Below are 12,689 nucleotides of genomic sequence, written 5' to 3'. Positions count from 1 at the left end.
ATTGCTACATGCCTCAAGTTCTTCATTCTTGAGTAGAGTCTCAAGAACAACTATCCCAAATTTCAATCTCAAACGAATTTAAGGCCTTCACTATTATAATGCGAATTAGTGAGACCTGATATTACTAACATATTCTAAGCCAAATTAAATAGTTAATAATAATAATCATAATTTCAAAGGATAAGCAACTACTAAATACAAATCAAAGAACAACATAAACTTCGAAAGAGAAATCGGAGCAGTTGCAGTCATCCTTTGATCAGCTGGCGAGGACAGTAGTGATCACGCAGCTCTCCGTAAGCATTTCAATTAATCCATTATTTAACTTATTTATTTATTTGTGATAATTTATGTCTTATTTTATTAATAAATTGTCCGAAATTATTTATTTTAAGATCCAAACCTACACGATATTGTTTCCAAAATAACCTATACGACATTATTTTTAAAAATAATTTTATTTTTCAATTCTCGTGCAATGAGTTCGTATATAATTTAAGAATATTTTTATAGGTTTTGAATTATTTACAAATATAATTACGAGGAATGAGAAATAGTGTCTAAAGCGCCGTTAAAGTAACTCAAGTGACAAGAGATCAAATATAAATATTACGGTTTGATCGTCCCTTGAACGTTTTAAATGAAAATAAAAATCATGATTGTGAGTGTAATTCTTGCTTCGTACATTAAAAAAAAAATCATTGTATCATTTGACAAATTGATAAAGTACATGGCTAACAAATTTTCCATCATTGTCCTACAAAAGAAAATGATGGAAATTTTTTATTAGATGTAAGTTTGATATACTGAGATACTAATAAATATATTATTATATATGTTCTTATAAATATTTGATGTAGTTTGTTCATTTTATTCTATATAATTTTTCTTTATGAAATTTATTTTGCACAATATTATAGATATTTTTGTTGAAGTAAAAAAATGTTTATTAAAAATTTAGAGAAGAAAATAAAATATGAATAATATTTATATAAATATATATATATATAACGAAGCAGGATCCTCTGCTACCGTCCCTCTTGTTGGGCTGATCCGTAGACCCAACGCCTTAGCTACTCCTTCTCGCATTAAGTTGTGCGTAGCCCTTGTATCCACTAGTGCCTTAATGCGTCTCCCCCCGATCCAAGCTTCCACGAACAAAGAGTCACTCTATGTTCCCTTGATGGCTTCACAACACTAGTTTTCACAGCGTTGAGCAGTCTCAAGGATCCCACTCGAGTTCCTTCCTCTTCCTTGGAAGACTCGGTTCCTTTAACTACTGCAACATTTCCCCCCTTGAACGGGCACATAAACTTTATGCGATTGTGGGCACCACAAATATGATACACTTTTGGCTTACCCGAGTCGTCAATTTCCCCCCACATAGTTGTTATGTTCATGCCCCTTCTTAGGTGGGAGGTCTCCCCCACCTTTCTCCTGGTCACGTGGGCGGTCTTCCCCACAATTTTCCTCCTCGTCCCTGAGGATCTTCATCCTATCCATAAATACTTTGAGCTCTAACAGTCTCTCTGCAACCGCGATTTCCTCTAAGACATCTCGCACCTTGGCCCTTTGCCGCTCCAATTGCGCCCAAGTCTTAAGGACATTCACAAACGCGAACATGGTCTCCTATTCTGTTAGACTAGGTAACTCAATCATCAACTCTTGGAACTCCTTCACATCCTTCTTGACAGTCCTATTGTGCAAAAGTTGATTCAACATTTTCCTAGCCTCGAACTCGACGTTCTCTAGGAAGAATTGGCGCTTGAACTCGGTCTTGAAGTCTTCCCATGTTTCCATCCTCAAAGTCCCTCGTTCAATGTCTACTTCCCGCCTCCTCCACCATAGTAGTGATATCTCTTACAGGAAGAAATGTGTTGTCTCCAACTTTCCATGATCATCTAGGATGCTTGATGCCCGAAAATACATCTTTATGTTCCAAAGGAAGTCCTCCACTTCCCTTGCACTCCTCGAGCCTTTGAATGGAGTTGGCTTAGAAACATCCATCCGTTAAGGTGCCTCACCTCTATGTTCCCCTCCATTCCTCCCAATCCGCCTTTCCCTCAATTCTAGCCTCCCCAAGATCTCCATACGGAGGGCCTCGACCATCGCATGGACTTCGCCCTGAACTATCTCGAGCATTTCATGGCGGATATCATTAACCTCCCCTCGAACCGATCCCAGTACTTTATCACGAATGCTCTGGTTCATATTGTTAATGATCCCCATCACCTCGTTCTCCAACTTTTCACTAGCCTCATCCGGCAACGTCACCCTATCGGCCACCGCGCTAAACAATTCGAGAGCCTCCTGGTGTTCGGACATGCCTTCCTTAAGCCGAGTCACCCACGCTTCCATGCCGACATTCCTCTCGGTGGACTTGTCCCTCTTGGACCACTTATCCTTCTGTTCGCCGGTCGAAACCTTTGTGACTTTGGAATCCGAATCCATCTCTTCTCTTAAATGCGGAAGCACAAACGTGGATACGATACCACTTTCTCTCTGATACCACCTGTCATAGGCAGATACTCGGTCACTGAATATTTCCTCATCTTGCGCGACACTAGGCTAGATTGCCACAATCCTAGCTAATCAGTCTTCTAAAACATACAAGAAGATGGAATACTTGAGAGAGAAAGAGCTTGGAGAATATTTTTTTTATTGTTTACAAGAGTGAGGCATTACAAGTGTTGAGTGTTTTGAATATTGTCCTTGGTTTATGGTCAAATCTTGTTTATATACAAGTGGAAAGATCATTCTAGATCTTCCTTGTCCTAGAGATTTTTAGACTCTTCTATTACTAATATAGACCTAAGAATTCCTAGAGATTTCTATTAGCTACCTACACTTGAGAACTCTTAGAGAATTCTAGAGAGTTCTCATATCTATACACTTTAAGAACTCCTAGAGAATTTTAGAAAGTTTCATGACCCTACTTACAAAAAGATGAACTTTTAGAGAATTCTAGAGAGTTCCATGACCTCACTCACAAAAAGGGAACTCCTAGAGAAATCTAGAGAGTTCTAGAAATAACCACACATAATCTGGAATATTCTGGAAAATGCACCTTATGGGCTTGACATGTGCATTCCATACCAATGGGCCGTGACATTTAGGCCAATAATAAAAAGACATGACCCCTAATTTTTTAATTATTTTTTCAATTGAATTCATTATTTAGTTCTGTAATTAAAAAATTACAATAATTCATTCCTTTTATCTATAATTTTATCTTTATTTTTTTTAAGTCCACATCAATTTTAATCTTGAACGAGACCAACAAGGATTCTGTGCTTTATAGATTCAGTAAAAATGAAAAAGGTAGTTATATTCATTGGAGAATAAACTACATTTTAAAAAAATATTATCGGGGAATACGAGAGGTCGTCCACAAAATGACACCTCCCTAGTCCAAATATTTGGTTATTTTAGGGTTCAAATGACTAATAATTAAATATTATAATATATATATATATATAATAAAATAGTCAAATTTAGTTTTAAATTTAGACATTTTAAGTTTTAACTAAGGATAGCAATTAGCGATTCAGGGCGAATTCATTTACTATTACCGTCTCGTTTGGTTCGGGATGAGATAGGGTGGGTCTGGATGGGAGACACAAATACCATCCAAATCAAATACCGATCAAATAAGGAAAAAACCGTCTCAAATGTGGCAATTTGATTCGGTAACCATGAGACGGTTTCAAATTATCATCCTTAGTTTTAACTATCTACCTATTTGATTGTTATAATATTAATGAGAGGTATTGTTGAATAGACTTGAATAGTTGGGCCTTCTTAATGGGCCGGCCCAATTTTCTATTTATTAAGGTTTCTGTATTAGGATTTCAGGAATCGAGTGTTATATAAACTCGTATTATAACCCTAGTTTGTCATATCATCTTTGTAAACTATTCTCAATAATAATCTCTATCTTTTAAGTGGACGTAGCCAAGTTCTATCTTGGTGAACCACGTTAAATCTTTGTCTATTTATTGTTTACGTCATTCTCACGCATTCCCTTATAACAAACTGGTATCAGAGCTAGATTAAGTCGGTCGTTTGTTGTTCTTCAACTGAGATGGCAGTAGTGAACATTAAAATCGATAAGTACACAAGGAGAAACATTTTTAGCATATGGCAGATCAAGATGCGGTCTTTGCTGAAACAACAAGGCCTATGGGGGGGCACTAAAAGTGTAATCAATAGCAGATATAATTATTGAGATGGCCATTCTGGAAGAGAATGCGCATTTAACAATAGTGTTGTGTCTTGCAGACGATATTATCATCGAGGTCTCAGAGGAGGAGAAGGCCATTGGGTTATGGTTGAAGTTGGAGAGACTCTATATGACGAAGTCACTCACCAACAAGTTGTTTCTGAAGCAATGTTTGTTCACTCTGCGAATGCTGGAAGGTATGCAAATCAGAGAACACCTAGATCATTTAAATTCTATTATGTTAGAATTAAGAAATATTGATGTTAAGGTTGAAGATGAAGATGTTGCATTAATCTTGTTAGTATTTTTGCCTCCATCATATGAAATTTTTTTCCAGTCTTGTATTGTTGGGAAAGATACAGTAAGTGTAGAATTATTTTGGAAGGAAATAATTTCAAGAATGGAAATTCCAAGAATGGAATGTTATCGGTAACAAATCAATGAGAATAATTGATTTGCTACTTGATTGAAGATTTGCTGCTGATTATCAAATCAATTATAATTTATTTGATTTTTATTTTATTTATAGATTTGATTTTTATTTTGTTGATAATTTATTTTATTGATATGTAATTTTCAATATTTAAACACTAGACTTCTTATGTAATAAATAACCAAAAACAAGCAATAAAAATATTATTTTTCCTCTGTCAAAAATTCTACATAGTATTAGAGCCAAACTTTTGTTCTTGAGCTATAAATTTAGTCTTTCGCTGCCTCCATCAATGGTTACCTTAGTCATTGATGGAGGGCTCTAATCATTATTATTATTATTATTATTATATTTTTTAATAATGCTCTATTAATTATTATTATTATTATTATTATTATTATTTTTCGAGAGAATATTTTATTCATCATCAAATTCTAGTGAAACTTTGGTAATTCAAAGTCTTTTCACTGCCATCCAATGATACTCCGGCGCTTCAAGCCAACTCGCTATCATTAACATCCAGCGACACTCCGACGATTCGAACGTCACTCGCTGTCATCAAATTCCAGTGAAACTTCGGCAATTCAAAGTGTTTTCACTGCCATTCATCGACACTCCGGTGATTCAAACGTCACTCGTTGTCATCAACATCTAGTGAAACTTCGGTAATTCACAGTCTTTTCACTGTCATTTCATCCCATCGACAACAACCTCTTTGATCTCTACCCAAGACTCTATTGCACCCCTCTACGTTACATCTCGTAATCAGGTGGCTGACATACTCAGCAAGGCGATTTGAGGAAGTATGTGGCAAGTTGAGCAGTCTCAACATCTACTACCCAACTTGTGGGGGAGTGTAGAATTATCTTGGAAGGAAATAATTTCAAAAATGGAAATTCCAAGAATAGAATGTTATTGGTAGTAAATCAATTATAATTGATATGATAATCATAAGCAAATCTTCAATCAAGTAGCAAATCAATTATTCTTATTGATTTGCTACCGATAACATTCAATTCTTAGAATTTCCATTCTTGAAATTATTTCCTTCCAAGATAATTCTACAGTAAGTCTGGAAGATGTCATGTCTGCCCTTCATTCAAGGGATCTACGTCATATGGCGTCTGGTACAATTACAGATAGTCAAGCTTCAGGGTTGTTTACAGCGGAAGTAACGGGCAAGGGAAAGAGAAGAAACGCGACAAGTCGTTTACTTTAAAGGGTGATAAGCAGATTAATATCTGCAATTACTGCAAAGAGAAAGGACATTGGAAGAATGAATGTCCTTTGAAGAAAAATCCACAGAAATTTAGTTCTAGTTCTGCAGCTGTTGCAAAAGATAATATATTATATGATGATGGTATTGCTCTAGTGGTAGATGGTCACACTCATCAAACTGATGCATGTGTTCTTAATTCTAGAGCTTCGTATCATATTTGTCCTCAAAGAGAGTGGTTTGAATCTTACAAACATGTAGATGGTGGTAGTGTTTCTATGACCAATAGTTCTGTTTGTAAGGCAGTTGGGATTGACTCAATCAAGATCAGGACACACGATGGTAGATTTTGTACACTAAATGAGGTTAGACATGTTCCACTTATTACTAAGAATTTGATATCTCTGAGTATGCTAGATAGTAAAGGATTTGAGTTCAACGGTGAAAGTGGAGTTTGAATGTCTGTAAGGGTTCTGATGTTATTCTGAAAGGTGTCAAGAATGACACTCTATATTTCTTGCAGGGTTTTACTATATCAGGTTCTGTTTCTGTTGCATACTACTTGATAATTATTGATGATTTTTCAAGAATGACTTGGTTGTTTATCATGAAAAATAAAGGAAAAGTCTTCAAATAATTTAATGAATGGAAAACGTTGGTGGAAAATCAAACTAGGAAGAAAATCAAAAGGTTGCGAACTGACAATGGTTTGGAGTTTTGTACATTTGATTTCAATCAGTTCTGCAAGGATGCAAGGATTGCTCGACATCACATGGTAAGGCATATGCCACAGCAGAACGGTATAGATGAAAGAATGAATCAGACATTACTAGAAAGAGCAAGGTGCATGCTCTCTAATGCAAATCTTGATAAAAGTTTTTTGGGCAGCGGCGGTGACTACATCATGTTATTTGATAAATCATGGGGCTCACATCGGGATTAACTACAAAACACATTACGAGGTATGGTTTGGAAAATTTGTTAATTACTTGGGTCTAAAATTTTTTGGTTGCACAACTTATTAACATGTCAGTGATAGTAAACTAGAGCCAAGAGCGAAGAAAGGAGTATTTGTGGACTATGGAGATGGTGTAAAAGGATACAAAGTATGGTCTCCATCTGAAAAAAGAGTTATTATGATTAGAAACGTCATCTTTGATGAGAATTCTATACTTAACTCTTTTGAGAAATCTATAGTAAAAAGTAGTAGTGCTAACAAACAGGTGGAGTTAGAAACTACTCTACAAAAGGAAAAAACACGTTGAGGGTCAGCTGCCAGAGTCTAAACAATTAGATTCTCAACCGTATGAAGTTATTCATGAGAGTGTGACTGAAGGTCAGTTAAGGAGGATTGGAGTTAGACCACCTCAGAGATACGGTTATGAAGATATGGTTGGTTATGCACTACAGGTTTCTAAGGAGGAAGTGAATACGTTTGTACCATCCACTTACAAAGAAGTTGTATCCAGGTTTGAAGTTGCGCATTGGTTCACACCAATGGGAGATGAGATGGAATCACTTCACAAAAATCATACTTGGGAGTTAGTCTCTTTACCTACAAGGAGAAAGGTTATTACCTGGAAATGGGTTTTCAAGAAAAAGGAAGGTATAACAGTTGTTGAAGGAGTCAAGTTTAAGGCTCGAGTTGTTTCAAGGGGGTTCAATCAGAAGGAGGAAGTAGACTATAACAAAATTTTCTCACCAATAGTCAAACATACTTCTTTCAAGGTGTTACTAGCTCGAACAACTTGATGTGAAAATAGCATTTCTACATGGAGAGCTAGAGGAAGATATACATGACTCAGCTAGAAGGTTTTCAAGTTCTAGGAAAGGAAAAATATGTTTGCAAGTTGAAGAAGTCTTTATACGGACTTAAACCGTCTCCAAGGAAGTGGTATAAGAGGTTTGACAACTTTATGATGTCTCTTAATTATAAGAGGAGTGCATATGACTATTGTGTGTACTACAACAAGTTAAAGGATGACTCATCCATCTACTTAGTCTTGTATATAGATGACATGTTGGTAACAGCAAAGAGCAAAACAGATATTCAGAAGCTAAAATATCTTCTAAATGCTGAGTTTGAGATGAAGGATCTAGGAACATCTCGGAAAATTCTAGGAATGGAGATTCTTAGAGATAGGGGCCAGAAGAAACTTTTCTTATCACAAAAAGGTTACATGGAGAAGGTGTTGTCAAGGCTTGGATGTCATCAGCTAAACCTATAGATACACCTTGTGCTGCTAATATTCATCTTACTACTTTGTTTGCTCCTCAAACAGATGAAGAGAAAAGGTATATGACTCGAGTTCCTTACTCTAGTACAATAGAGAGTTTAATGTATGATATAATTTGTACAAGACCAGATCTGGCACAAGCAGTGAGTGTTGTGAGAAGATTTATAGTACAACCAGGGAAGGAGCATTGGCAAGTTGTGAAGAGTATATTAGGTATCTATGGGGAACTTTTTATGTTGGTCTCATATATGGAGGTGATACACAATGTTTGATTACTGGGTATTTAGATTCTAATTATGCTGGAGACGTTGATAGTAGGAGATCTATGACTGGTTATGTATTTACTCTTGGGGGCTCAGTTGTTAGTTGGAAAGTGAATCTGCAACCTACTGTGACTTTGTCTACAACAGAAGCAGAGTACATGGAATTAACAGAAGTTGTTAAAGAGGGAATATGGCTGAAATGACTAATTAGTGATCTAGGCCTACATCGGGATTAAGCAACTGTCTTATGTGATAGTTTGAGTGCTATATTCTTAGTCAAAGATCAAGTTCATAATGAACGGACTAAGCATATTGACGTGCGATATCATTTCCTAAGGACTGAGAAGAGGATAAAGATGAAAAAGGTAGGAACTACTGACAATCTTATTGATATGTTCACCAAGCCAGTTCCTCATAGCAAGTTCCAACATTGTTTGGACTTGCTTAATGTCAGAAAATATTAAGTTGCCCTAGGGGCAACTTTAGAAGAAATAGATAGAGAAGATTGAACATTTGGGCAATGACTAATGCATCTGGGTCATTTGGGCATTAACTAATGTATATGGGTCATATGGGCATTGATTAATGCATCTGGGCCATCTGGTATTGACGAATGCATCTGGACCATTTGGTATTGACGAATGCATCTGTGTCATTTGGCACCGATAAGTGCATCTAGGCCATCTGGCACCAGCGAGTGCATATAGGCCATCCGACACCGGCGAGTGCATCTGGGCCATCCGGCACCGGCGAGTGCATCTGGGCCATCCGGCACCGGCGAGTGCATTTGGGCCATCCGGCACAGGCGAGCGCATCTGGGCCATCCGGCACCGGCAAGTGCATCTGGGTCATCCGGCACCAGCGAGTGCATCTAGGTCATCCGACACCAGCAAGTGCATTTGGGCCATCCGGCACCGACGAGTGCATTTGACCATCCGACACTAGCGAGTGCATCTGGGCCATCCGACACCGACGAGTACATTTGGGTCATCTAATATTGACGAATGTATTCGGGAGATCTGGGCATTGACTAATGCACCAATGACATCTGAGAGAATTCAAGTCAATGTGGAGATTTGTTGAATAGACTTGAATAGTTGGGCCTTCTTAATGGGCCGGCCCAATTCTCTATTTGTTAGGGTTTCTGTATTAAGGTTTCAGGGGACCGAGTGTTATATAAACTCGTGTTATAACTCTAGTTTGTCATATCATCTCTGTAAACAATTTTTTCAATAATAATCTCTCTTCTGGGTGGACGTAGTCAAGTTCTAATTAACTTGGTGAATCACGTTAAATCTATGTCTGTTTACGTCATTCTCACTCATTCCGTTATAACAGGTATATGTAAATGAAAATTTTAGTCTAAACTCTAAACTATCTATATGAGATGTCTATATCTTTCATTTTTTTTCTCAAGCATTAGCTTTATTTTTGTAACTATTGGAACTTCTTAAAAGGGGTATAAGTTAGTGGTTCAATTCCTTGTGAGTTGTGACAACTATAACTTCAATATATAGTGTTTACTCTATCAACTGAAGATATGTGTGTGGAAGAGATAGGAGATAATTCAGCTAGCTTGTTTGTCTATCTTGACCTACGTGTGTTTTATAGTGGAAGCCTGAAAATTCGATAAAAGTATGGAACGTATTTGAAGATGATCCAAATCACATATCTTCAATACAACAAGAGATGTCGGACTATGGTATATATCTAGTGGACCTCAATTCCTTGCTCTCAAAGAAGTTCACATGAGAATATGTGGGATATAGTTAATTTATAAGATAACTTATATAGTTTTGATCTGAGTTTTGATCTTTATTGTTTTCTTAATGTCTTTGTTATAATATTAATAATTCTTTTTTAAATGGTCAAAGTATATAGACTAAAACTAAAACTAAAACTATTGATATGTTGAGAATATGAGCTTTTATCTGCTATGACTAAACTATAAATTCTTATAAAATACTAACTATATACATTATCTAATGAGAAAACATATATAAGAAATGATAGATAAGAAAGCTATGGGGTTATGAATTAGGATTGTTCTAGCCTCACAATTTAAAAAGAAAATTTAAAATAAGGAAGATAAAAAAGGAATGGTTAGTACAGGATGTAGGAGTCTTTGAGATATCTAGATTGTATAACATTGCACCATTATTCTAACAAAACATATTATAAAGTCTGAAATTTCATTTAATAGAAGTATGTCACAATGACATGTGTACAAACTAATTAATTAGAAACCTATAAAACTAGCTAGGTTAATTAATTAAACATAATAACTAATTAATCCTGAAAGATATTCAATCTTCAATGATGGGAAAAAGCTGGTGGTGGTGATGGGCCAAGAGAAGAATGGATATAACTAGCTTCAGCTTTCTCACTAGACAATCCTGCTGCCTCCATTTCAACCATTTTCATTCTCTTTTCTCCCAAACCCTTACCTGTCACTCCCATTCCCACATATTATTATTATTCATTCATTCATTCTACCACACAATAATAATATTTATATTATTCACTATCAGTATATGAACAGTACTGTTCATAATGCTTTTATCTGACATAAGATCTGTGAATATCATATCCAAATAATAAATATAAAAAATAGAATATTAATTATTATAAACTCTAAATTTAATATTTCAAATTACCTGAATTTGCCTTGTCAGTAGTGCCTTTTACAGTTCTATACATCTGCATTAGAATGAAGAAAAAATTATATAAACTTTTCCCTAAAGAAAGATACCTAATGTTTTTTTTTTGGAACTTTTTTATCCAAAATCTAATATTTTATCTCATTTTACTTAATCTATCTCATCATCAATTCTATCCAGCCAAATATTCATACACAATGTATAATATACTTTCTCTCATATATTAATTTAAAGGGTAGAATGATTATTAACTTTAAAAAACTAATTTAAAAAAAATAAAATTAAACAAAGACTGTATTCAAACCCTAGATAAAACCCATAAAATCTCAATATCAAACAAGCTCTAAGGTTTGTCAAGAGAAAAGAACTGTTTTGATCTTGAAGCTCTTTGATGATGGTTATTTGGAGGATAAAACCAAGTTTTATTTGATAAAGATAATGTTTGGTGTAAAAAAAAATAGTTTAATAAAATATTTAAATGAGGAGATATTTTAGTATTTCTGTATATTGATCCCAAAAAAAAATCAAAAGATGAAAGAAAATATATTAAATACAATGCATTTTGGTAGATAAAATATGGGATACATAAAATGAAATGAGATAAAATATTGGGCTGGGTAAAAAGTAAAAACCCAATATCAAACAAGTTCTAATTAAGGGTATGCATGGTTAAAAGAGATGAACCTGTAAGTGGCTCTTCACATGAGCTAGGGTTAGATCCTTCACATTCATCAGTTCTAGAACAGACTTTGGAGTTGCTCCTGTTATTAAATCATTGTTTTATTTAATTAATGCCCAAAAAATTATTATTTATTATTATAGTTAAGTTTAACTTATATACTTTCATGGCCGCCAAGTAGTTGAACAGAATGAACAAAGTGAGCGTGAAGAGAAGAAGTCCATCTCATTCTCGGAGCTCTAACATTTCCGGCCGTCCTCGAACTGTTTCTGATCTTGAACTCTGGATCGCGGTAGATTTCCGGCCGCCGGTAGTAGGTATGATGATATTGAGGAACTGGGATTAACCTTGGATCGATTGGAGAGTTGAAGAAGTGTCTGAAATACCCTTCTGCCGGCGGCGGTTGAATATCTAAGTGGCCGGCGCCGGCGCCGTGGGAAGATGGTGGGCTGATATGAAGAGAGAGATCAGGGAGATTTGATAAGGTTCTCATATTTAAGAATTAAGATAGATGGAAAATATCACAAGTGAGGAATATATATAGTGTGGATCATGATTTGTAAAATGTGAAGAAATAGAGGAAGAAGAATAATGGTGCGGTTAAAAAAATAAAAAAATATCTCTTTTTCTCATCTTTATTTTAAATTGCTATTAATGGAAGAATATTCTAGTTTCTTTAATTATTTTTCTTTCATGAAAAAGGAAAAAAGAGACCGTAGCAAGGTTAAAATATACCTCTCTAGTTTTGGAACTATCCTCATGATGCTTACGTGGCTTCCACGTCAGCCATCCACATCTAGAGACTGTACGTACTATTACTTATTGTTCTGACTGTTAATTAGGGCTTGTTTGGTTTCTATGTATTTGTATAAAGAGAGAAAAGTTTTTCATTATGTTTTTCTTTTAAAGCATTGATCAAGTCTTTGGTTCAGGCTTAAAAACAAATAGCTTAGTAATTAATTAATTATTTACATATTTA

General features: G+C 35.4%; 1 protein-coding gene across 1 annotated transcript; it reads right to left on the bottom strand.

Moving 5' to 3' along the window:
- Positions 1–10,514: 10,514 nt before the first annotated feature.
- On the bottom strand, positions 10,515–12,235 carry LOC124911302 (probable transcription factor KAN4). Its single transcript, XM_047451771.1, has 4 exons — positions 11,873–12,235; positions 11,716–11,792; positions 11,029–11,071; positions 10,515–10,818 (listed from the first exon to the last, which is right to left on the bottom strand). Exons 1-4 carry the CDS (start codon positions 12,201–12,203, stop codon positions 10,685–10,687), a joined length of 585 nt encoding a protein of 194 aa, XP_047307727.1. The 5' UTR covers positions 12,204–12,235; the 3' UTR covers positions 10,515–10,684.
- Positions 12,236–12,689: the final 454 nt, after the last annotated feature.

This window comes from Impatiens glandulifera, chromosome 1, assembly GCF_907164915.1.
Source record: "Impatiens glandulifera chromosome 1, dImpGla2.1, whole genome shotgun sequence".
Lineage (NCBI taxonomy): Eukaryota > Viridiplantae > Streptophyta > Magnoliopsida > Ericales > Balsaminaceae > Impatiens > Impatiens glandulifera.
The sequence above is the reverse complement of the archived record's forward strand: the minus strand, read 5'-3'. Positions and strand labels throughout refer to the sequence as shown.

Bases quoted from the DNA above. Each gene is read 5' to 3' on its own strand.
- LOC124911302 (XM_047451771.1), bottom strand. From the start codon at position 12,203: ATGAGAACCTTATCAAATCTCCCTGATCTCTCTCTTCATATCAGCCCA. The intron at 11,793-11,872 runs GTATATAAGTTA...ATTTAATAACAG, and splicing joins ACTACTTGGCGGCCATGAAA to GAGCAACTCCAAAGTCTGTT. The intron at 11,072-11,715 runs GTTCATCTCTTT...ATTCTAATGCAG, and splicing joins ATGTGAAGAGCCACTTACAG to ATGTATAGAACTGTAAAAGG.